The 26,685-nt window shown below is 35.5% G+C and overlaps 1 protein-coding gene across 1 annotated transcript in view; it reads right to left on the reverse strand.

Annotated features, from left to right (window-relative positions):
* The window catches only part of HMCN1 (hemicentin 1), a 460,484-nt gene that overhangs the window by 284,500 nt on the left and 149,299 nt on the right, over positions 1–26,685 (reverse strand). Inside the window, exons 5-6 of the mRNA XM_057725744.1 lie at positions 12,761–12,932; positions 10,632–10,738 (exon numbers count right to left, since the gene is read on the reverse strand). Of these exons, the coding sequence (XP_057581727.1) occupies positions 10,632–10,738; positions 12,761–12,932 (279 nt within the window). The remainder of the gene's footprint in view (positions 1–10,631; positions 10,739–12,760; positions 12,933–26,685) is intronic.

Below are 26,685 nucleotides of genomic sequence, written 5' to 3' on the forward strand. Positions count from 1 at the left end.
TGATATATAACCTAGGGGACTAAAGTACAATTGAGTTGTATATCGCATGTCCAGTGGTAAAAGATAGAAGGGTGTAGTCACAGTAAATTGACTTGGTTCACATGGTGAATGTTCAGAAAATATTCATGAAATAAATGAATGACTAAATCTTCTCCCCTAAACACCATCCAGGTTCTATTGATATTATGGAAAATATTTCCTTCCTCTTTGCCTCTGGGAGGATACAGCCAGGACAAGCACAAGGGCCAACCATTCTCCAGCTTTTAGCTGACCGGCATCCTCAGCTCAGCAGTGTCCAGCCAAGGGACTCAGTGCTCGAGGTACAAGATGAGTACGAAAAAAGGTGCTGACCCTCTAAGAGCTTATGGCCAGTGAGAGTCAGATGGAGAAAGTGAAATCTTCAAGATGATGCAGTAAATGCAGTAATAGAATTACAGAAAAGGTACATAGAAATATGTATATAAAAGGAGAATAGACTAGCCTGTAGTTCAGTTAAAACCTCCTAAAGGAGGATCTTCCCTGGTGGCGCAGCTATTGAGAATCCACCTGCCAACGCAGAGGACATGGGTTCGAGCCCTGGGCCAGGAAGATCCCACATGTCGAGGAGCAACTAACCTCGTGCACCACAAATATTGAGCCTACGTTCTAGAGCCCACAAGCCACAACTACTGAGCCTGTGTACCACAACTACTGAGGCCCGCATGCCTAGAGCCCATGCTCTGCAACAAGAGAAGCCACCACAATGAGAAACCCACACACCCCGGCAAAGAGTAGCCCCCACTCACCACAACTAGAGAAAGCCAATGCACAGCAACAAACACCCAACACAGCCAATAAATTTAAAAACAACAACAACAAAACAAAACAAAAAACAAACCACCTCCTAAAGGAGATGAACAAGATATTGAATAGCTAAGCACTGAAGTTACATATATGTATATAAATAATAAATAATTTGTATTAAGGCCACAGGATAAAACACTAACATATATTGGGCCCTTCCTCTGTGCTCAGACTCTTTGAGTACATTGGCTTATTTAATCCTTATTACAACCCTATAAGGTAGATATTGTCGTTATCCCCACTGCATAGATAAGGAGGTTGAGGTGCCAAAGCATTAAATAGTTTGCCCAAGTTCACAAAGTTTCTGGACTTTCCTAACTTGCGGAGGTGGGGTTTTAAAGGTCAGGCTCTGGGTTCTTCCCCACAGTGCTATATTGTCTCCCAACGGCAAGGTAAGTCAGTATGAGCCTCTACTTCAGTATAATCTGAAGATCTCCAAATATGATTTGAGGAACACCTATATCTACACCTACACAAAGTCACTTGGGTTGTTTGTGAAAACACAGACTCTGAGCTCGAGCCAAGATTTACTGAATCAGAATCTCTGGTCAGTGGAGTCTAGGAACATGCATTTCAAAAGCCATCTTAAGGCTTATGAACAAGGGTTCACCATTATTTTATTACAGTGATCACTGAGATTTTGTCTCAAAATAAAATGATTACATGATAGCAGTATTCAGGCAGAAGCAGAATACGGGAGTAAGAGAAAGTATTCATATGGTAACACCAAGGCACCAGCATGGCTCTCCATCTCAACACTGAGAGACACTTATTTAGGTGTCATAGCAGTGACAGAATGTGCTAGAAAGATACACACACACACACATGATTTTAATCTGATGAACAGCTATATAAGCCACACCATGGTTAAAGATAAGCCAGCTCCAAGGCTCTGCAAATCACAAAGTTTTCCCTAAACCATTGGGACTCATTATTTGGCAATGAGGACAGAAAGGATGAGGAGATAGGTCCCTGTTGCTACCAATCATATTCCTCATTGAGCAGAACTTGCAGGAACTCAAAGGGAAAGAAAATTAAGGTGAGGGAAAAGAAAAAAGAAATCACATCTTCATGAAAACAGTGTTGCATTCTTAGCATAAATGATGCTAATTATTATGGCTCATTTTCATAAGGGTTACAAAGGATTGTATGTGTAAGTGTAGCAGTCTCAGTACCATAGCTTATTTTATTATTTCTAAAGGAAAATGTGTCATGAATTCCATATAACAAACGAAAAAAAGGGAACTACACATCATAATCGAGGATTTCCTATAAGGCTATATAAAACCTTGCTAAGTCTAATTTCAACTGCTTTAGATAATGTTGCTTTACTAAAAATACTATTGTCTACTGGTTTTTTGTAAAGGAGAAACAAAATGGTCAATATTAAGAGCTTATTTAGAATTTTTTTCACTGACATTATGTATTGCTGTTAGTTGCCCTGCTGCTCAGAAAGTCCCCTATGATAAAACAGCTACTGAGGCTACCAAGGGTAAATGTGACACACAATTCGCTTAATGACTACTATCAAGCGCTAATCACACACCCAGTGTTCTGTGCACAAACCAACTGACGAGTCCATTTAAAAAGTGGTGCTTACTATCTAAATGAGAGAATTAGAAATTACCCAAGTGTTGAAAGTATGTTATTCTGCTGCTAAATAATACATTAGAAATAAAGCTGAGTTGATGACTAGGGAGTCTCTTACAACCTCTATAAAATTATTGTAAAATAAATTAATTTTTATCCAAATAACATACCAACAAAGTAGGTGGAGGTAAGGATGTAGGTTTATTATTCTCTGAGCAATGCTAAAAATATGAAGGGTAATTAAGGAAAAATCCTAATTTCTTGTTTCTATATTATACTGTAAATAGTAGGAATGTCTGCATAGAATTTAAAAGGGTTTGTAAGTAAGAGATATTTCCAAGTGAGTCAGTTTTTATGCACAGTGACATCCAACTCTGGGTTAATCAGGGTTATGGGAGCAGAGGACGTCACAAATAAACCAAAATGATAGTTTAAAAATATAATGCAAAGAAAAAATTTTAAATTAACTTAGTTAAAAATGACCTCTGATACTCATGCCTGCATTTATCATTCGTGAATCATTTTCTTAAAAGAATTACCACAGTACTTGGACAGTATTTTAGGAACACAAACTATCACATTAAATTTCTTCATGAGAAAGTACCAATAATTTATCATTTTAATCTGTTTTCTTAAAGCAAGCTATTATTTTAGTCTGTTTCTTAACTGAACTCCCTTTTCCAAGTATTAGTGTCATAGGAACAAAAGGATTTTATGTATAATGATGGTAAAACAAACCAGTAAATGGAAAAAGGAGAAAAGTACCAACACATACAAAATGCATTCTGTACAACAGGCTAAATCTTTTATGTAAGTTATCCCCTTAAATCCTCACAAAAGTCCCTGTGAGATAATACTATCTTCATTCTACAGATCAGAAAGGTAAAGTCACTTGCTCAAAGTCACAGTTAAACAGCAGGTATGAGATGGAATGAGAACTCAGTGAGGCTCCAGAAACTGACCTCTACAGCTACCCCATTTCTCACCATCATTTCAATGAATTGCATTATGCTTGTTTCAGGATAAAAGTTGAAATATGCCCAGTTGCTCTACAATATAGTAGAGTAATATAGAATTCCTGAGACTATCCGTAGGAGAAAAGCAGAAACAAAATGGCGAGAAAGAAGGAGGGGTGGGGGGGCAAGGAGAGAGCAAAGGACACAAGTCACTTCAAGATATGTCCCCAGATCTATAGACAAATCTACTAAACTCACAAAAAGATTCTTGTTAGTGGATTTCCTGTGAAATTTTTGAAGTGGCTCAGCTTTACCCTACATCAAAAGAAAAAGATTAGAATCCACACACAAATAATCAGGAGGCAAGGAGACCATAAGAAAGTAAGCCTTCAGGAAACTCCAGAAGCACTGGGAGAAGGCTCTGGATTCTCACATGTAATGGACAGAGTGGGGTTGGAAGAGAAATAAATGATAAGAAGGTCTTGGAGGGGCAAAGAAAATTTAGCTAATTCTGTAGCTAAGTTAAACAGAGGGGAAGTCCAGCTGCATATTTCTTATTCCTCTCTTCCCTTCTGAATTGTTTTAGCCATCTTAGTACCGTTTTTCTATATACATAATTAAATTAGTAAGACAAACATTACTGATTTAATGTTTTTCTATTTGGTCTTTATATCATGTAGATTTAAACGGTGGGTTATAACAAAACTAGAATTTGGTACCAAAAAGCATCTGTCCACCACAGAAGATCTGTAACTCTCACTCTGGCACAAGGTCCTCCTCACCTCATGATTTCTGTAGTTAAGAAGAGAAAAATCTAGGAGCAGCATAACGGCTCCAAGCATAACAGTAAATTTTCCAAACACTAGACACTGAACAGGGTTTGTACTGGCTTGAAATTCTAGAGTTGTATTTTAAATAGTATACTTATTCATACAATTTGTAAAGTTTCATCATGAGCTACATCACTACCCTGCGTTAAAATGTCACGTTGGTCAAGTTGTAGAGGGGGTCTGAGTCAGGAGCACAGAGACTGCTGTAGTGTGAGCAAAGCTGAGGCAAAGATGAGGTTATACTAGATACCCACTGGCATTCTACAACTGTAAATAGGTAGCCATGATCGACAGAGCAGTAAGAGGAAAGAAGGCGCAGAGAAGACCACAATGTAGGCATCTAAACTGAAGTGAGTCTACGAGGAATGAGGATCAGCACAGGCTGAAGGACCATGGAGCAAGCACCATGGAGAGCTCCAGGGAAAATCAGTTGCTCCTCTGATCTCTTCCTGGTCAGCTCTATTGCAGATGAATCTACTTTTAGTTTAAGAATAAAGGCCTATTAAATATTGAAAGCCCTCTCTACACTGAAAGCCCTTGAAGGCAATAATTATGTCAAATATATTGCCTGCAAAATATTACTCAATAGGCACTTAAAACATGTAGGTTTAATAATTGATATTAAAATCATCCAAATGTCTAATGTTGGCACTTTTCCTTAGATTCCCCTAGGACCAACTAATACCAGAGTCGTCAAGAACTCATTGAATTTTTCTAGACATGTTATGTTAAGTGTGTTCACACATTATCTCATAAAATCCTGTTACATCCAAAAATGATTTTATAGCACCATAAAGAAACTGAGGCTCAAAGAAATGATTACTTGCCTAGGTTTATACAGCAAATTAAATGGCAGTTACTCCAAGTTCAATATTCTTTCTAAGTCTATGCACAGTATTTTAGGATAACATAATCTCTGGGCTGATTTGGACCCTATGGTATAGAAGACAATAATACCCCCAACTATTCATTTGTCATTCTACATTTCTAAATGCACTCTCATTAGGAGAGGTCAGCTTACGGGAGGGTTAGTAAAATTCTCTCTGAAAAATGAAAGCCCTAATTTGGAGCATTTGCCAATATCTGTGAGGTAAACACTACCACAGTGGCTGATTTCAAGCTCTCAACGGGATGTCACTGAGTTGGGAAGAGAAAGTGCATAAATGACTCTCCATGAGCCATTTATGAGCCAGCCCCAGCAAACCATTAGGCCATGATAACAGTTCTGGCCAATGGGTTATAAAGGGAGTGAAGCATGTCTGCCACTCACAAAAATGTCTATCTCATCCTAGAAGAGACACAATCTTTTCCTTCGTCTATTCAATGCACATTCTCCAGGCTTTCCCCCACTAAAAGAGGCCACATGTTCTAAATATGATGGTGCCTCCATCAGCCTGGGTTCCTGAGTGACTGTGTGAAGTAGAACATCCCATTAACCCTCGCAGGACAATGTGACACTAGTGAGGAATGACCTTTCTTGTATTAAGCCAGCGAGAACACCTCCTCATCCTAAATGTGAAGCCTGCCATGTTATGAACTGAATTAGAATGTGACTGATAAAGCTGGCTTTAATTTCTCTCTCCTAATGAGTTTCCATCTTTTATAAAATAATAAATAAGCCAACGTAAAAAAATAAAACCTTTATGTGTATCTAAATTGATATAAAATATAGATACAATTTACACATATTCAGGAGAATAACTAATTTAACTTATTTTACCATTCATGTGCCAGAAATTGTTTAAACATTTTATGAACATCTAAGCTAATCATGACAATATTAAATAAGTATTATTTTTCCCCATTTTTCTCAGACTCAGGGAGATTCAGGTAATTTCTTCAAGGTCAAAAAGATATTATTAAGTAGTGTATCTTGAATTAAAATAGATGTCTGTCTCTTTTCAAAGTATCTACTCTTATATGACATACCATTCTTTACAAATTAAAGAATATTATGGTTTTACTCAAAAGTTTCTTGAGAACCTACTGTGGGCTAGGCATTGTGCCAGCCACAGAGATATAATGAAGCCTGCTAGATTTAAATACTATCACTTTATTAGGCATTATATGTTTAAAGAAATGTGATACAAGGAGAGAAATGTACCTCAAACATAGAGTAAATTCTGTATATGTTCACACACAAACATACACATTTATACAAAAACAGAAGTATACAGATATTTCTTTAAAGGAAACATTCCATTTGGTTGACAATCTGATATTGGCAAAGCAAAACAACTGGAAAATATTCCAGGAAAAAATCCACTACACAGCACTTCACTGACCCTAAACATTGAAATAATGCCATATCTAATTCACTTAAATAACACACCTGGTATAGACTGAAGACTTATTCAAAAGAGGAAACAGGTGAGAATAATTGGAGGCCAGCATAACAGTCTACTTGTGTGGCCTTTTGTAGACTTGAGGGTTATTTAATTGTGATTCCTTACCAAGTTTATGTCACTTGAGTATGATTTCTAAAATATCCTTATCCTGTAGAAAATGCATTAGTGGGCTTTGGTAACCAAAATAACTATCTACAACCAGAATATTTCTACTAGTCTCAGAATCTCAATATAATCATGTGGTTGGGGACACTCCCTTCTCTATTTGGAAGATTACCTAAGGACAGTTTATCCAAATTTACTTAATGGAAACACCCCAGGGGATGTGCTAAATTACATGATCACATTGATAATCCTAGACTAACAAAAACAGGCTGTACCACCTAAACCTAATGAGTGCTGACAATTATTTAATGTTTTTGCACAAAGTTTCCTTTAAAGAACAGAGCACACAATTTGGCCTGAGAGCTTCTGTGGTTATGTTCAAATACTCTATATATAGATACAGCTGCCTGAATGGAAAATTTATATTTCTTCTCAGAAATAAGATCCAGGATTTGCAGCTTCCATACAAATGAAAATTTAGAGGCATAAAACAACCTTCTCTTTTGTTTTTAATAATACTCAAAGTTCATTTCAGTTACTTCTTTTTGGCATGTTTTCACCTGTATCAGAGGCATTTATATGAAGTATACTGATGAGCTGATGCACTGTCTCTGTTTAGTGAAAGTGTTCTAATAAATCACAGAAAAGTAATTACCAGGGTTTCAGAGGGAAACCACAAAAGAAATCACCACTCTTATAGCATTTCAAATCATGGACATAATAAAGTGTTCTGTGTCAGTATATCAACTGTGGGTGAACTGATGCTTCTGCCTGCTTCCCTGGATATCATCAGAATAAGTGTATTAATTTTTATTCATGAATATTTATATAGTTTTGTCCCCCAGGCACTGTGACATATACTAGTGACAAAGTCTGGTCTATAGCAAAATTGGAAAACAAAATCTGTATGGAAATAAATATGATATAAAGAGGAAAAATAATGCAAGAGGGAGGTGCAAAAAATTGCAATAGAAAGCCAGAGGGAAAAGAGAATATCCGGGATGGAAAAAGTCAGAAAAGTCTTGATGAAAGTGTTGCTATCTGAGCTGAGCATTAGTGGGTAATTATGAATCAGAGATAAAGTAAGAAGAGAAGAGCATTCTAGAAAGAAGCAGCAGTTTGAGAGAAAGCATGGACCAAGAGGATGTCATAAGAGAAAGGGTGAGAGACATTGCAAAAGTATATTTGATTAGAGTGGAAAGGCACTTGATAGAAGATAACTCATAATATTAGTTGAGGCTCAACTATGTGGTCCTTGAATATCATGCTAAGTTCAAATAAGAGACAGGCTGTGCTCCATACTTGAGATTAAAACTGCTATGTGAAACATTCAAAAAGCCGTTATTAATTCCATTGAGAGAACAGACACTTTCCAGATAGCAGAGTGCCTGGGAGATGGCACCAGGATGTGCTATCTAATCTCAGACATTTCTCCTCTTGAGAAAGTGCACATCTAAAAAGTTATCAATCATTAGCCATCCATAAGGGAGATCCAAAGTCAACAGCCATATTTATGTCAGTAGATTCAGCTCAATGTCCTTTGCACCAAACTGATACATTATTTTGGTATTTCATTTAGGAGCAAAATAAGTTTATTATCTTTACTTGCATTGTAATGCTTATCCTTTGTTTAGTTATCACTCGTACTCTAGAAATTGTGTAACATCAAGACAGAAGCCTTTTTGGTGGTGACTAGATATACATTTAAGATAACACAATAATAGATAGTGTCTTTTTATTGTTTTCTTAATTATAGGACACCAAGCTTAGAGACTTATCTAAACAATGTTCCCATCATCTTATCTCCTTCCTCACTCACAGACTAATTCTCAATGCTTCTCTGTTCTAATTATCAATTAAGATGTGCTGAGTGCCCATTAAGTATCATGGAACATGGCCAAAAGGAGACCCTCAGTAAATGCTTACTGAATGGTTGACTGAATGAATAGGTGTGTTAGGCACAAGGAAAAACATTAGACATGTAAAATATCCTTCTTCTAGGTAACAGCTTGACTGGGAAAATACCACTTGTAGCAATCCAAATCACATGCAAAATAGATTCAAATACTTCACAATAATAATAATATGGAAGAATCGCATCACTTGTACATATTTCAAAATCAATAATAGACAATTTAATGTCACTATTCAGAGAGCAAGAATGAATTACCTAGTGAACTTGCTAGCTCAGGACACTGCTGGTTTAGGTCATACTTAAAGTGTTTAGGGGATAAAGAGACTCAGAACTTCTTATACTCCTTCCTATTGTGGTCACAGACGGTCAGACTCAATCTAGTCATATTTTGGACAAATTGCTCAAAATAACTGTAACATCAAATTTGGCCACATTTATTGCAAATTTAACAACAAAGCACTTCACCATTGACAATCTAATGCACTCAATAAATATCAAGCAACTACTATGTGCAAGGAACTAAGTGAATAAAACAGGCAGATGGGACCATTTCTGATCTATTCAAAAAAAGAAGTACTAATTTTACTTCACATTGCCTTTTTACTTACACCCTTATCCCACATTATCCATGTTAAAAAAATCCATATTACAGTTTCTATTTTCCTTATAAGTCTGAGAGTTCTGAGAAGAAGAAAAAAATTGATATTCTAGGATTTAAATGGAGTTACAATGAAAACTTTCATTCTTTAAATTGGTAAAAATATAAGGATTTCTTAAATACACTGCCATGCAAAAATGGCACCTCCAATTTCTATGGTATAACACCTCCACATACCTTCACAGAAACTATACAATTTGAACCATGAGCCCACTGATCCCATTTTTTATGTGGGGAAGCGGAGACAGTGCACGAGTAAATGATGCAAGGGGTATCTTCATTTGAGTTGTCCCAGAAGGATTCTAGACTAGGTTGTTGTTCATTTGGGAGGTAAGAGGGATGCTAATAAGCAAAGGGCAAGTCGTTCAGGAAAAGAAATGCAGCCCATAAAGGGTGTGCTTTTAAGCCTGCTCTCACTATGGACAACTAGAGCTTACTCTTGCAGCAGCTGAAAGCTGCTATTGAAGGGCTTAATTCTCCCTCAGAACAGCCTTCTCCTGCTCTGCTATTTAAAAGAGAAAAAAAAAAGCCTCTCAAACACAGAAACACAGATACTGGAGTTGGAAGTAGGCCAGAGCACACTGAAAATTCTGAGAAATATGGAGAAGCCACTCAGACCACCTACTAGAGTGGGTCCCACATATAATTTGCAGCAGAACTATTGATAGATTTACGGTATCCTGAATTTCACGGTATGTTCTTTCCTTCCTATTGCCAAAATGCAACGCTTTCTTAAGAGTGAATATACACTACTCAGTAAATTCTAGGACACAAATATCATTTTCTGTTAAAGTACACAATGAACACAGTTCCACCAAACACCAATAACTAGCAATGCTTGAGAGCTTATTTTGCAATAGGAACTAAGCTAAATACTTCATTTGTACCATCTTAATTTAATTCTCAGTACAATTCTATGAAGGAAAGGAATATTATTGACATCCTACATTACAGAAGTGGAAAGCAAGGCACAGAGCAGTTATAGTTCCAAGGCAATACAGCTCTTAACTGGTTGAGATTCAAACCCAGGGCAGATCCATAGTGGGGTCTATGCCCCTAACCATCATTCTCTACTGGCTCTATCTCTGATTATTTTGGAGGCAGACAGTGGGTAAGACAATCAATCTACAGACTTGGTGATAGGAAAACTATACAAGAATTTTAAACCTATTTATGGTGGTATCGATGCCTTTCATGGTCATCAAAACTTAACACTATCACTTCATGTGATCAAGACACATCCTACAAATGCACCATGTATATTGCTTTTTAGTAAAAGCATTCTCTATGATTGCAAGAGAAGATATAAATAAACTACTGTATACACTTTATAAAACATGCCAACATCAAAACAAAATAACAAATAGACTTATAAAATAACACTACCTTCACTGTCCATAGTCCAGCCTCTGGCTCTTTAACATTCACCACCTTGGCAGAGTTATGAATATTTAATAGCTCATTCAGGCCAAATCCCTTTTTTATCAGCTTCCCTGAAAGACAGACATAATGGTAAGAAGCATAATGTTTCTTTCAGCTATGTATATTAGCTGTACACATTTCCACTACAAATTAGCTGATGGACATTTGTGCCTCTAGCTCAAAACATTATTTTATTTATATCTAAAATATACTCAACTTTAGCATTTCTGGGCATTGGAATTAAAGTAACAGATTCCTATTTGCTATGCTGATTTGATCTTAAAAAGAGAATAACAAATGGTAGACTGTAATCGTATTTCCAAAGCCAGCCTATGAAATAATTTATTATGGCTACCAAGAAGGTAGGGGCAGTCACTAGAGACATTTCGATTTAATAGATGGCAAAAACAGTAAACCAGAATAAATGTCTTTTTGGAGATCACTCAAGTTATTACTAACATAAGAGCCCCGGGCATATCTTTGCATTAAGTGTAAAACTCAGTTTTCCATGCAATGCAGGAGAAGGCTTTTACTTGTCACAGGAATAACTGAAGGAGGCAGTGTAATGAAGTAACACAATACCATCTCTGACCTGAGATTAATATAAGTATGTAGTAGTTGGAATTTAGGAAGAAAAGCGAATTTGGAATTAAGCCATAGTTTACTTATTTACTTTACTCTTGGCTCTCCAAGGGACTACTTCTGCTTATATAAACAGATTATACAGACAATTTATATAAACAAATCAATTATAAGAATCTTCTGTTTGCATCAAAAGCTTTTACTACAATCACTGTAAATGATTTTTATTTTATTTTATCTAATTTTTTATTGGAGTATAGTTGCTTTACGATATTGTGTTAGTTTATACTGTACAGCAAAATGAATGAGCGATACATATATACGTATCCCCTCATTTTTGGATTTCCTCTCATTTAGGTCACCACAGAGCATTGAGTAGAATTCCCTGTGCTATACAGTAGGTTCTCATTAGTTATCTATTTTATACATGGTATCCATAGTTTATATATGTCAATCCCAATCTCCCAATTCAACCCCCCCTTCCCCCTGGTATTCATATGATTGTTCTCTACAAATAACAATGTCAATGACTTTTTAAATTAGTAGAAACTTAATGCAATGGTTACAGGTACTTATCCAGATAAGGAAAAACACAATTCTTTCCTGGGTAGGTACCATGGACGGTATTAGAAGAATACTACCTAAAAAGACAAATCCATTTCTAAAGACAAATCCATTTCTAAGACCAAACCTGTAGAAGTCTTGAAAAATAAATTTTGCTTGCTTATAAATGTCAATTTGATTGTTAGTGTGCAGGAAGCCTTTGAGGACAATTTCATATGTTATTTTCTTTAAGGTGTTAGTTGTTTTCTAAGACTCAAAGTGAGAAAAGTAGTTACTCCCTCCCCATTTATAAATGTTCACACATAGGTAAACAAAAAATATAACATATACTAAAGCTACAATGGGAATAAAAATATTTTGCAAACATCAATAGGCTTAAAAAAACATTTCTAAATGCAAATATTAAGAAAAATGAGGTTTCTGTTTTTATTAGATTACTATTCAACATTGTCTTATTATAATACTCAACCAGCGATGAAATCAAGCCAAAACTTAGGGTTATACCATACAATTATTGAGGAAGCAAAGTAAATTACATTATTCATAAATTTGTTTTTTAATGATTGTCTCCTGCAAAATTAAAATTCATCAAGAAAATGATACAGTAAAAAATTAGTTGCTTTAAAAGGAGTTTTTTTATTTGATTAACTTAAAAATAAAATACTGAATTTTACAGAATAAGTTACTGTGAAGTATTTCCTCATATAAAGATGAGAAAATATGATTTCAGTTTCAATTAAAATATTTTTTCTTTTGGATTCTTTGGCTACAATTAAGTTAGTAAATGTGATCTGCTTAAATCATTAGGAGTTTTAGCTTTTTGAATCTCATGTTAATTCAATGATACTTATGACTAAAAAGTTAGCATTAACTTGAATAAGTGTGCAAAAATCTTTTACCTTTCATGGTTTTTCTATTTTATTATATGAATGTTCCATATATCTCACCTAAAGGATCACGAATTTCAATCACTGGAGAAGGGCCACTCAGAGACACAGTAACCTCTTTTAGGCTGGGATCGAAAGGAATTTTCCAAATGTTTACAGACTGTTCCAAATGATCTGTTGATAACAGGTGAACTTTGGAAGCCTGTACTGCTTCTTCTACCCATTTTAACACCTATAAGAGAAAAATAGATGTGTGAGTGATATCAAAACATTTACAGCTTTATGCCACCTCAAATTCCTGGAACAGTAGTTGACTTTGCTTACTTACACAACTCCATCACTTTCTGTACTGGTATGAGGTTTATTTACATCACAGTCAAGACAAACTTTCCCAACCCACAGAATGGGAGAAAATATTCACAAATGATGCGATGGATAAGGGATTAGTCTCAAAAATTTACAAACATCTCATGCAGCTCAATATCAAAAAAACAAAGAACCCAATCGAGAAATGGACAGAAGACCTAAATAGAGATTCCTCCAAAGAAGACGTACGGATAGCCAAGAGGCACATGAAAAAATGCTCAACATTGCTAATTATTAGATAAACGCAAATCAAAACCACAATGAAATATCACCTCACACTGGTCAGAGTGGCCATCATCAAAATATCTACAAATAATTAACACTGAAAAGGGTGTGGAGAAAAGGGAACCCTCTTAACACTGTTGGTGGAAATGTAAATTGGTACAGCCACTATGGAGAACAGTACGGAGGTTCCTTAAAAAACTAAAAATAATGCTACCACATGATCCAACAATCCCACTCCTGAGCATATATCCAGAGAAAAACATAGTTGAAAAGGATACATGCACCCAATGTTCATTGCAGCACTATTTACAATAGCCAATACATGGGAGCAACCTAAATGTCCATCAACAGAAGATATGGTATATACATATATATACCACACACATATATGTACACACACACACACACACAATGAAATACTACTCAGCCATAAAAAACGAATGAAATAATGCCATTTGCAGCAATATGGATGGACATGGAGGTCATCATACTAAGCGAAGTAAGTCAAACAAAGACAAATATCACGTGATATCACTTATATGCAGAATCTAAAAAAAATTATATAAATGAATGTATTTACAAACCAGAAACAGACTCTCAGACTTAGAGAATGAACTTGTGGTTACTGAGGGGAAGGGTGGGGGGGAGGGATAGACTGGGAGTTTGGGATTGACATGTACACACTGCTATTAAAAAAAAAAAAAAAGACAAACTTTCCCTACATCCACTTATTATAGTAGGTTCAGAATATAATGCTACTTTATCTCATGCTCAAATTTCAATTTTTTTAAAGCTCTTTATTGGAATATAATTGCTTTACACTCTTGTACCAGTTTTTGAGGTACACCAAAGTCAATCAGCTGTATTTATACATATATCCCCATATCCCCTCCCTCCCGTGACTCCCTCCTACCCTGCCTGTCCTGGCCCTCTAAAGCATCACCCGTCATCGAGTTGATCTCCCTTTGTTATATAGCAACTTTCCACTAGCTATGTATTTTACAGCTGGTAGTGTATCTATGTCTATGCTACTCTCTCAATTCTTCTCAGCTTCCCCTTCGCCCTCCACCCCCCACCCCAGCCCCATGTCCTCAAGTCCATTCTCTACATCTTCATCCTTATTCTTGCCCTGTCACTGGGTTCATCAGTACCATTTTTTTAGATTCCATATATATGAGTCAGCATACGGTATTCATTTTTCTCTTTCTGGCTTATTTCGCTCTGTATGACAGTCTCTAGGTCTATCCACCTCATTACATATAGCTCAATTTCATTCCCTTTTATGGCTGAGTAATATTCCATTGTATATATGTGCCATATCTTCTTTATCCATTCATCTGTTGATAGGTCAATTTTTATATCTTGGAATAATATATTCAAAATGAGGTTACAGTGTCCAAAACCAGTTGTACAGGGGTATTACATGCAGAGGTATTGCAGACAGTTCTACTTCTCAAGAGTAATTAAAAGAACCTATAAAAAACATGGTAATAGCAATATTGAGATTCTTTTTCCCTCCATTCTTTCTTTCTGAATTTCTTTCAAGGTCCAATTTATAAAAGATAATTAGCAAATTATCAAATCCAATTTCAATAATATTGGGTACTGAATTATTGTAAGAGTATACTGCAATTATATATTGTATAACATAAATTGTAGTATATTAATTAATGAAAAATAATTGCAATGCCAGCAAAATATTCATTTTTATGATAAAATAAATAAGCAATAAATAATGGGAAAAGTAAACACTGTATTTTTTAAAAACAGAAAAATGGAAAAATATTTCAGGTTAGAACCAATTTAAATGGTTTGTTCATGAAAACTAGGCTTTGGGAAAATATTACAAAACTGGGTTATAATTGGATATTGACGCCTCACTGTGAACAAGGAAACCTTCCAGTCCACAGAAATGCTCTATGACAGCAAACACAATTCCTCATTAAATAAACAGGGCATATCTGGACAGGTACTGCTTAGTTGAACTTACTATAATTACTTCTAAACCATACTAAGCTTTAATCCATCTCAGATCTTTCTCTGGTTCATATATCCTTCAAGACAATATCCCATCATGAACAATTTCCCTTGTAATTATACATAAACAGAGCTGGATATTAAGCTACAGCCAAGCTATTCAAAATAAACAGAAACATTTTTAAAATTTCAAGAGTGGTAGTCACAAATCAATGAATCAAACAAGTATTGTGCAATAACTTCATTCTGTGTAAAAAGGATCCTCCCTCCCCATTTTTTTTTGTCCTCAAGGATCAGGAAAGAGGCTAAGACATATTATCATAAAACCAACAGTGTGAGGCAACTATGTTCATTCAATAAATAAATGCTTATTGTTCAAAGCACTCTCCCAGGTACTGAGTGTTGATGAACATATTTTTAGTCAGTAGTTGGTAATCACACTTGTTCTCTGAATTACTATCTACTTAATTTTTTGCATTATTTTGTATTCTGCATGATTTGTTTTTAATAAATCTTCTTACCTTTCCTCTAAGGTCAAGAACCACAGCTCCTTTATCATTACATACCCTCAAGCAAGTGACCTGCTCTACACAGAATAAAGGTGGGCTATGTGCTACTGTCTATAAAGTTAGTCATAATGAGGATAATAATGATGTCTTCTTAAATAAAAGACTGTTATGAGAATTCATGAAACAGGGAGCCCTTGTTGAAATAATGTATGTGAAGTGCCCATCACAGTGCTTGCCACAAATGTTTTCCTCCATCTCCAACTAAATTCCCTTCTCTTCCCCTAAATGAATATTTCAATAATGACTTCATGGGCAAAGTGAAAAAACTTACCCATGAAAGTCAGATAAGATTTCTGTAAATGAAAAAGAGACACAAAGTCATTCCAGGTAGAAGAGGAGATCTGAAAAAATGCACAAAGGCAGAAGTATCCATATATGTTGGGAACACAAGTACATCCAACTGGCTACAGTTAAGTGTTCAGAAAAGGGAGAAGCGGAAGATGAGGTTCAAAGCTTGTGTCAGGGGCAGACTATGTATGGTCACAAAGTCAAGCTATGATAATTGGATTTTGTCCTAAAGACCCAAATGAAAAATTCCTAAAGGGCTATTATGCAGAGGAGTAATACACTGAAAGTGGTATTTTACAAAAAAAAACTTGTAGTGGTATCAACTAACTGAGCACAGAAAGCAAATCTATTACAGTTAATTACCCCATTAATCAAAAGATATATTTCCTCAAATTTTAACCTTATAAAGCATCTGGAATTTTATGTACAAAATAAAGCATATATCAAGATAACTGTCTGAAAAAGCAGATGCCATATTGCAAAAAATGGGTTCAGAGTGATCTATCATGCTTGAACAGAAAGGTATGAAGCATGCTCATCAAATATACCCATAGGGCTATAGAAACCAGACTGATTATTGCTAATATTCAACCATAAATAGAACACATTTTAATAATCAAAGTGTTGACACTTTTATGTCTTAAACATAGAAAATGGCCGCCTAACTCAAGGAAATGCAAACAAGTGACTTATTGTCTGAGAAAGCACTTGATAAATTTGACTGATGATAAATAACTTTGAGGATAATGTCTGATTTAGAGACTAAAGAAGGCAAAGAACAAGAGAAATCAGATAAGTAGACAGAACATTTGTTTTAAGGATAAGACGCAAAATGTGGCCATAAATAATTCTCAATGTAAAGGAAGAAAAGAATTAGAAAACAAGGATAGTATAGTATCTCAAGTTCAACAATGAAATACAACAGTGTTAAGTAGAAATAAAAGTGAAATCAATTTTTATACACCTTTATTTAAATGTATAGTGTATTCTGAGTAACTCAAATTTATATCTCCTTCATAACCAATGTAGAAAGGTTATCATATATCACTAGAAATCTATCCTGTTGTCTGTTAGTTATGGATGGAAAGCACTAAGTTCTAAGCATTCTTGCGCAAATGGAAAACTTTCCAAGTTAGTTGCATTTTCATAACTTTCTAACTTAGTTGCATTGTGTTTAAACGGTATGAAATATAAGCAGGCTTTTGGTTTATGCTTAATACTGTTTCCAATTCATCAACATTTATGAGGCTTCCACAAAGGGATTACCACGTATGATGATATTACTTATTGGGAAAGAGACTGCAGACTCCTGTCATGAGTCTCAAATCACTTTTTTATCCACTTATAGGAAAAAATCAAATTGAAAACAGATGCAAACCACTTTGTTAGAAAATACAGATATTACCAACTGTGAATAAAAGTAGATCACTGCAAGCCACAGAATCATCATAAGTGAGGTTTCTGGCTGCTCACGTTGCCACATATAAGAAAAAAAAATTTGTCTAACCATGAGCAATGTTCTCATGAGATTGGAAATGATCTTATATTGATATTATAATGACAAAAAGAAATGAACCAGAATAATGTTCTGAATCGGTACATTTTTACTAACATAAAAACTGTTTCAAACCACTAGGGAACCATTAATTGTATGTTAAGTTTTAATGTAAAAAAAGTCTCTAATGATTTGTAGCAGTTTAAAACTCAAAGGGCCTTTGAGAAAATCTAACCCAGATCCTTTATTTTATAAATGAGGGAAACTGATATTTGAAGGAGTTCTTGTACTTTTCAAACACCTAACCAGACTGATTCGGGCTCAGTAGTTATTTTTTATATAAGCCCCTTTGTTCCTGAAGACACTCTCTTAGCTTAAATATTGTACATCCTATGTAGTAATCAATACTCAAAAATAAGTTCATATTTCTATTCCACTCAGAAAGGAAATACAAATATTATTGCAAAAAACAAAACCAGCCTACATTATTATGTGTTAGGAAATAACAATACATAGGGCTTCCCTGGTGCTGTAAAGGTTAAGAATCCACCTGCCAATGCACGGGATACAGGTTCAAGCCCTGGTCTGGGAAGATCCCACATGCCGCGGAGCAACTAAGACCATGCGCCACAACTACAGAGCCTGCACTCTAGAACCCGAGAGCCACAACTATTGAGCCCGTGTGCCACAACTACTGAAGTCCATGTGCCTAGAGCCCATGCTCTGCAACAAGAGAAGCCACAGCACTGAGAAGCCCACGCACCGCAATGAAGAGTAGACCCCACTCACCACAACTAGAGAAAGCCCACATGCAGCAATGAAGACCCAACACATCCAATAAATAAATAATTTACATTAAAAAAACAATACATAGTATTAAGTAGAAGTGGAAGTGAAATCAATTTTGCATACATCTTCAAGAATAGAATTTGAAGAAAACTTCGTTTGGAAGGATTTTTTTAATTGATACATGATTGATATATAACATTATATTAATTTCAGGTGTACAATATAATGATTCAGTATTTGTATATATTGCAAAATGATCACCACAATAAGTCTAATTAATATCCATCACCACACATAGTTACAATTTTTTTTTTCTCTTGTGATGAGAACTTTTAAGATCTACTCTCTAAACAACTTCCAAATATCTAATACGGTATTATTAACTATAGCTACCAGGCTGTACGTTATATCCCCAGGACTTAATTATTTTATAACTAAAATTCTGTATCTTTTGAACCCCTTTACCCATTTTGCCTACCCCACCAAACTCCTGTTTCTGGCAACCACCAATCTCTTCTCTACATCTTATGAGTTCAGTTTTTTGTTTTTGTTTTAGATTCCACATACAAGTGAAATCATACCGTGTTTCTTTTCTGGTCTGACTTATTTCACTTAGCATAATGCCCTCAAGGTCTATCCCTGTTGTCAAAAATGACAAGATTTCCTTCTTTTTATGGCTGAATAATATCGCAGTATGTGTACGTATATATACCACATTTTCTTCATCCATTCATCTGCAGATGGGCACTTAGGTTGCATCCACATCTTGGCTATTGTAAACAGTGCCACAATGAACACACAGAAAATATATTTTTCGAGCTAATGTTTTCATTTTATTCAGATAAATACCCAGAAGTGGAAATGCTTGATCATAAGGTCATTTTTAATTTTCGGGGGAACCTTCATACTGTTTTCCCCAGTGGCTGTAACCAATTTACATTCCCAGTAACAATACACAAGGGTTTCCTTTGCCCCACATCCTTGCCAACATCTGGTCTTTTTGATAACAGCTATTCTAACCAGTGTGAGGTGATATTTCATTGTGGTTTTGATTTGCAATTCCCTGATGAGTAGTAATTTTGAACACATTTTCATATACTTGTTGGCTATTTGTATGTCTTCTTTGGAAAAATGGCTATTCAGATCTTTTGTTCACTTTTTGATTGTTTTTTTTTTTTTTTTTTTTTTTTGCTATGAGGTGTATGAGTTTTTATGTTTTGAATGTTAACCTCTTATGAAATATATGATTTCAACTATTTTCTCCCATTCACTAGGTTGCCTTTTCATTTTGTTGATGATTTCCTTTACTGTGCAGAAGTTTTTTAGTTTGATGTAGCCCCACTTATTTTCACTTTTGTTGCCTTTGCTTTTAGTGCCAAATCAAAAAAATCATCAAGACCTATGTCAAGAAGCTTATCACCTACATTTTCTTCTAGGAGTTTTACAGTTTCTGGTCTCACATTCTAGTTTTTAATCCATTTCAGTTAGTTTTTGTGAATGGTGTAATATAGTGGTCCAGTTTCACTGTTCTGCATGTAGCTGTCCAGTTTTCTCAACATTATTTATTGAATAGACTTTCCTTTGTATATTCTTGGCTCCTTTGTCATAAATTAATTGACCATATATGTGTGGGTTTATTTTTTGGCTCTATTCTGTTCCATTGATCTATGTGTCTATATTTACATCCATACCATAACTGTTTTGATTGCTATAGCTTTGTAATATAGTTTGAAATCAGGGAGTGTGATGCCTCCAGCTTTGCTCTTTCTCAAGACTGCTTTCACTATTTGGGGTTTTTTGTGGTTCCATACAGATTTTCTGTTTGTTCTAGTTCTGTGAAAAATGCCATTGGAATTTTGACAGGAATTGCACTGAATCTATAGATTGCTTTGGGTAGTATGGACATTTTAACAATATTAATTCTTCCAATCCATGAGTAGCGACGATCTTTCCATTTATTTGTAATTTATTTCATCAATGTCTTATAGCTTTTGGTATACAGGTCTTTCATGTCTTTGCTTAAATATTTTTCCAAGGTATTTTAAGTATTAAGTATTTTATTTGTTTTGACACCATGTGGATTTTTTTTTTAATTTTTATTTATTTATTTATTATTTTTTTGGGGGTACACCAAGTTCAATCAACTGTTTTTATACACATATCCCCGTATTCCCTCCCTCCCTTGACTCCCCCCCACTCGAGTCCCCCCCACCCTCCCCGCCCCAGTCCTCTAAGGCATCTTCCATCCTCGAGTTGGACTCCCTTTCTTATACAACAACTTCCCACTGACTATCTATTTTACACTTGGTAGTATATATATGTCTGTGCTACTCTCTTGCTGCGTCTCAGCTTCCCCTTCACCCCCTGCCCCCTCCCAAACCTCGAGTTCTCCAGTCCATTCTCTGTATCAGCTTCCTTGTTCTTGTCACTGAGTTCATCAGTACCATTTTTAGATTCCGTATATGTGAGTTAGCATACAATATTTGTCTTTCTCTTTCTGACTTACTTCACTCTGTATGACAGACTGTAGGTCTATCCACCTCATTACATATAGCTCCATCTCATCCCTTTTTATAGCTGAGTAATATTCCATTGTATATATATGCCACATCTTCTGTATCCATTCATTTGTTGATGGGCATTTAGGTTGCTTCCATGTCCTGGCTATTGTAAAGAGTGCTGCAATAAACATCATGGTACAAGTTTCTTTTGGGATTATGGTTTTCTTTGGGTATATGCCCAGGAGTGGGATGACTGGATCATGTGGTAGTTCTATTTGTAGTTTTTTAAGGAACCTCCAAATTGTTTTCCATAGTGGCTGTACCAACTTACAGTCCCACCAACAGTGCAAGAGAGCTCCCTTTTCTCCACACCCTCTCCAACATTTGTTGTTTCCAGATTTTGTGATGATGGCCATTCTGATTGATGTGAGGTGATACCTCATTGTGGCTTTGACTTGCATTTCTCTGATGATGAGTGATGTTGAGCATCTTTTCATGTGTTTGTTGGCCATCTGTATGTCTTCTTCGGAGAAATGTCTATTTAGGTCTTCTGCCCATGGAGGATGTTTTTAATGTAACAAATTATATTCAAATGAATTTACCCAGAACATCTTTTGTCCTTTTGGTGGGAAAATGGAAATATGGTAAAATATTAGATACAACTTGTAATTATGCATATATCTGTATCTTTGTTGTTCTTGCTGTTTATCATCTGCCATCTCTATTAAACTGTCCCATGGGACAGAACAGAAACTATGGATGACATGTTCACTACTACATCCCCTCAACTTAACACAGTGCATGAGATAAATTCCTAATAAATATGTATGAGAAGGAGGGAATAGGGGAAAGAGGGAGGAAAGTGGAAGAAATTGTATATCAGATCTTTACCCTCAGAGTTAAGAGTATGTGAAAAGGTAACATTTGAGCCTTGTGTTCATTAGTGACAAGCCCTCTCTCAGCACTAAATTTTCAACACTGCAGCTGAATGGGGTACAAACTTGCAGGTGCGGTCTTAAATGTGAGCATCAGGTTTAAATTAATTTTTATTTATTTGGTTAGTTAGCTTGGGATTTAAAAATGCAATAGAGAGTTCTCTAGGATTAACTCCATTTTTTAAAAAGATGCCAAAGTGTATGCTTTTCCGTAGCACTGGATGCAGATTTTTTAAGCTCAGTAATGGTAGAATGTTGCTCAGTAAATCCATGCAAGAAAGCAAGAGTAGTTTAAAAGGCTGGATTAGGCATAAATGCAAACACCAAATAATCAGAGCCCATCCAGAAAACCAGCCATGTAATATTACTATTAATAACAGAAAGCACTTTTATAGTGTTTATTGCACGCCAGATACTTTTAAGAGCTTTACAATGATCTTCACAATAGCTCTTTGACATTGGAATGATTATCTCCATCTTACACATGAAAAAGCTAAGGCACAGTCTCGAAGTTCATAAGTCACACAACTAGTAAGGAGGCAGGGCTGGCCTGTTGATTTCAATAATCTTGTCTATTTTCTAAATTTATCATAAGGAAAATTTGCAGTTTTAAAGAGTGAATCAGAAATAATATCTAGTGAAAAAGATCAATGCTGGTGTTTTGAATGGGAAATGGCAAGCAAAACAGTGATTTGGCTATGTATATTTTTATCACTACTTGGACAGCAAATTATCAAGAATTAACTCATAAAAATATTAAAACCTTTAAATCTACACTGAATTTGATGGGGAAAAAAAACTTACTACATTTCCAAGACAACCATTTTGTGGTAAACCCTACATAATAGCAGAGGCAGGCTTCACTCCACTCTGATCTGGCTAAGAGAGAGAGAGATACTCCTCTGGGTAACCAGAAGAGCCTTTCCCCCCAGATTCAAGTTCTTTTTACCCTGCAGTATAGCACAGAATCCATAATTCAGAATGTGCATAGAAATCACTGAGCATCTACTGAATATAAAGGATAGTATATGATATTATAGAGAACACCAAAGAAACAGAAACACACCCCCTGCCTTATAAGACATGACAATCTAGTTGGAGAAATGGGACAAAGACAATAAAAATAAGTTAACTAGCTCCTACCTTTAAGTATTAAAAAGATCAGATTTACAGTCTCAACTTTATATTATGAATGATCAACTTATAGTCCTAAACTGTTATGCACTTTTCTACTCAAAAAGTTTTAATGATTCCCTGTTACATTCAGAATACAGCCCACGCCAGCAGTATACTAAGGGCTGGCAATGGGAGTAGTCTACCCTGGATGCAGATAATAAAGGGGTGCGTTGTCGGTCAAAAATTTAAAAACAATAATAAAACGGACTAAAAGTTGCTCTGTTTTCTAATATCACCATGTCTTAGTAATCCTAACCTAGTAATCCTTAAAAAAAAAAAGAAAAAAAAATTCTGTTGGACTAAAGTCTAAACAACTACTCTTATTCTTAATACTGTTGAGTTTTAATAATACAGGTAAGCTTCAAATTAGCACATTTTTATTACTTTCCCTTTAAGAAACATCATATTCTACATAAACATTAATTCAGATAACTCCAAGTTATACATCAAGTACATGGTCATGCTAATGCTGCTACTCACTTTCATCTGAAGAGTATATATACAGTACTGTGATCCTACATTTTCCTTTGTTTGGACAGCGGATTCAAGCTATACCTTCACAGCTCAGGATTTAGATGATACGACATGTGTTAAAAGGATCACTCTAGCCTCTGTGTTGAAATTAGACTGTAGAGGATGCAAGGTCAGAAGGAAGGAGATTAGATATAAAGCCACTGCAATAATCCAGGTGAAGATCATAGAGGCCCAGACCAAGACTGCAATAGTGGGCCAGAAAGAAGTGGCCAGTTTGGGATGTTTATTGAAGCCAGACTTGGTGCAGGGTTTACTGAAGACCAGAAGTGGGGTCTGAGGATAATACCTCAGTTGCCATTAACTGAGACTGTGAAGACTGCAAGAAGTTGATTTAAAGGGGTGGTGGGCCAAGGAAGAGGATGTAGGCTCTCAGCTTGGGCAGGCCTAATTTGAGACCCCTAGGTGGAAGAATGAAGTAGGCAGTCAGATACATGGATCGGAAGTTCGGCTGAGAGAGAGGTCCAGATTGGAGATACAATAGCATATAAAGTCCTGAAGCTCCCCTCATAGCCCTTCCCCACCAAGGACTTACACAAAGTGGGGCACACATGATCCTGTGAAAGTAAACTTAGGTGTTAATACACAGTGGTCCAGAAGAAAGCCTTGGAACAAATCTCCCCTTGTTCTGATTCCAGGCAAACTCCAGATGACAATGTCCCCACCTTTATGTGAGTCTGTAGGAAGCGAATGCACTAGTCACACCAACACAAGTGTTCTAGACTTATGACAATGAGATTTCTCATCACAGATGAATGAGTAGCGTTCTAAACTTACACAACATTGCTGTGAGTTTGGCTAATGTAATGAGTGTCTATTCCTGAGGCAGATGGGTCTACTTTTGGGGTCCTGACAGACCCAGTTCCATTGTGTACAAATCTTAGCAAATCCACCACAGAAATTTCACACTTTGAGGTCTCTTGAGAAGGTCTTCTGCTGATAATACCCATCTTTATTACCCTCTGTGTACCTTATACCTACTTAATTTGGAAAATTCCACAGTGAGCTTTTCCAACAGTAAGTGCCCCAAAACAAGTGTGGTTGGTCATTCATGGACCAGACCATAAATGCTCATGCTTGAAGGTAGGCAAAACAAGAAGTAATTCATGTGTTATAAGGTTTTTGTCAAGAAAAGGCTTTCTGGTGGAACTACTTTTACTGAGTTCAATATAGAGGATATGGGTTGGGGGAGGGCTTAGAAATTGGAGGAGAATTAGAAAATTTGGGTTCAACAGAGACACTACAGAGGATTGATAATAAAAGTGACCCTCAACTTCAACTCTATGAATGCCTAAAACTTGTGTAAAACTACCAACATGATGAAAGTTCTCTAATGCAAAGCAGCTGAAAAAATAAAAGCACACTTCAGACATTTTTGAAGGGTGAAATCATTCCTGCTATTTTACAGTATCAAAGTATATTTCATTAATTTATCTTCATAAAATTCTTATGTGTCACAAGCTCAATGTGCTGCAAATGACTGAGGAAATTTATCTTGCCAGAAAATATGCATTATTTAAAATAATAAAAATATGAAGGATTGACTTTTATACTTTAGATCCTTATTTATCTTATAGCTAAAAGCTGGTATCCTTTTCCCAGTCTCTCCCTATTTTCCTAACCACCCGGCACCTGGCAACTACTTTTCTACTCTGTGTTTCTATAAGCTTGACTTTTTTTTTGTAGATTCTACATATAAATATCATGCTGATAACACTGTATTGCATAACTGAAATCTGCTAAGAGAATAGAACTTAAATGTTCTTACAAAAAAAGAAAAGATAAACATGGGAAGTGATGGATGTGATAATTAACTGGATGGGGAGAACCCTTTCACAATGTACAGGCGTATCTATAGGTGTACCCATCACAATGTACACTTTAAATATCTTAAGATTTACCAATTATCAATTTATATTTATATTATCAATTATAACTGATAAAGCTGAAATTATAAACTATTGACTTTTTCATTCATATCTCCCATTGAATCTTTTTTTGTTTGCATGGGTTTTGTCGTCTGTTTTTTTTTCTCCTTTACTAATGACCTTCCTATTTTAGAATAGAAAAAACTCAGTGAATTCAACTGTCCCATTAAAATTCTTCCTAGTTATGTGAGGAAAAGAAATTATAAAAACACCTAAGTATATAAATACGTACATTCATATACATACATACATACACACATATATGCAAACATAATAGACTCATTCAGGTCTTCCTCCTGGCTACACTGAAAGCAGGAAAAAAGTCCAAACTTTACTCAGGCTCTCTCTGAATAACAAAATAACCCATAGTTAAGGAGATACTTGAGTACTCTTAAAATTAGCTTTTTTAGCAAAATTTATTTGCAAAATTATATAATTATGTGGGCATAATACATGGGCAGTGGATTCATAGTTTGGCCAGATTCTCAAAAGTAGATAGAAGAGGAGTTTTGAAAAACAACTTTGCAGAGATACAGTCTCTTCTTTAGAACAATCTTTTGTATTACTAAACAAAATATTTCTTTAAAAGTATCTGAATATCTTACTTAAAATAGATATATTAGAACATGAAATACTTCATACTGCAAAGGAATTCCTCATTTCATAACTGGACTACAGGCTCTTTTCAAGTGTTTGTTTATAGTCCTTAAATAATTAAAAGAAGTGTCTTTGAGCTAAAGTATTCCAGAGTATGAAAACAAATTTCAATTTACAGTGACTAAGAAAAATAGGTATTTATGTGTCCTGATCTTCCCTCCACCCACTTTCTACCAGAAGGAAGCTAAAATACAAGATTGTCTGGTTTATACTAAACATGTAAAAATCCTATCAGTCCCTTACAACATACAGGTAATGAAAATTAGCAACATCTTTCCCCAAAACCTCAAAACAGACTTCATTCCCAAGAATTTACTAAGGTGTAAGATCTGGCTCTTAAATTTAGGATAATTTGGGATGGAGAATTTATTTCTTTGGGACAGACACATATACACAGAATCGCCACAAATGATAATGTCAAGTCCTACATTTACAAGGAGGAGGAATCAAAACAACTACGTCCACAAGACTGCTCCATTGGCTTCAAGAGGCCAACTTACTTATTCTAGAATCCAAATCATAACTGAATGGTTATTTTGATGGCTGTC

The sequence above is a fragment of the Hippopotamus amphibius genome, chromosome 3, assembly GCF_030028045.1.
Source record: "Hippopotamus amphibius kiboko isolate mHipAmp2 chromosome 3, mHipAmp2.hap2, whole genome shotgun sequence".
NCBI classification, from domain to species: domain Eukaryota; kingdom Metazoa; phylum Chordata; class Mammalia; order Artiodactyla; family Hippopotamidae; genus Hippopotamus; species Hippopotamus amphibius.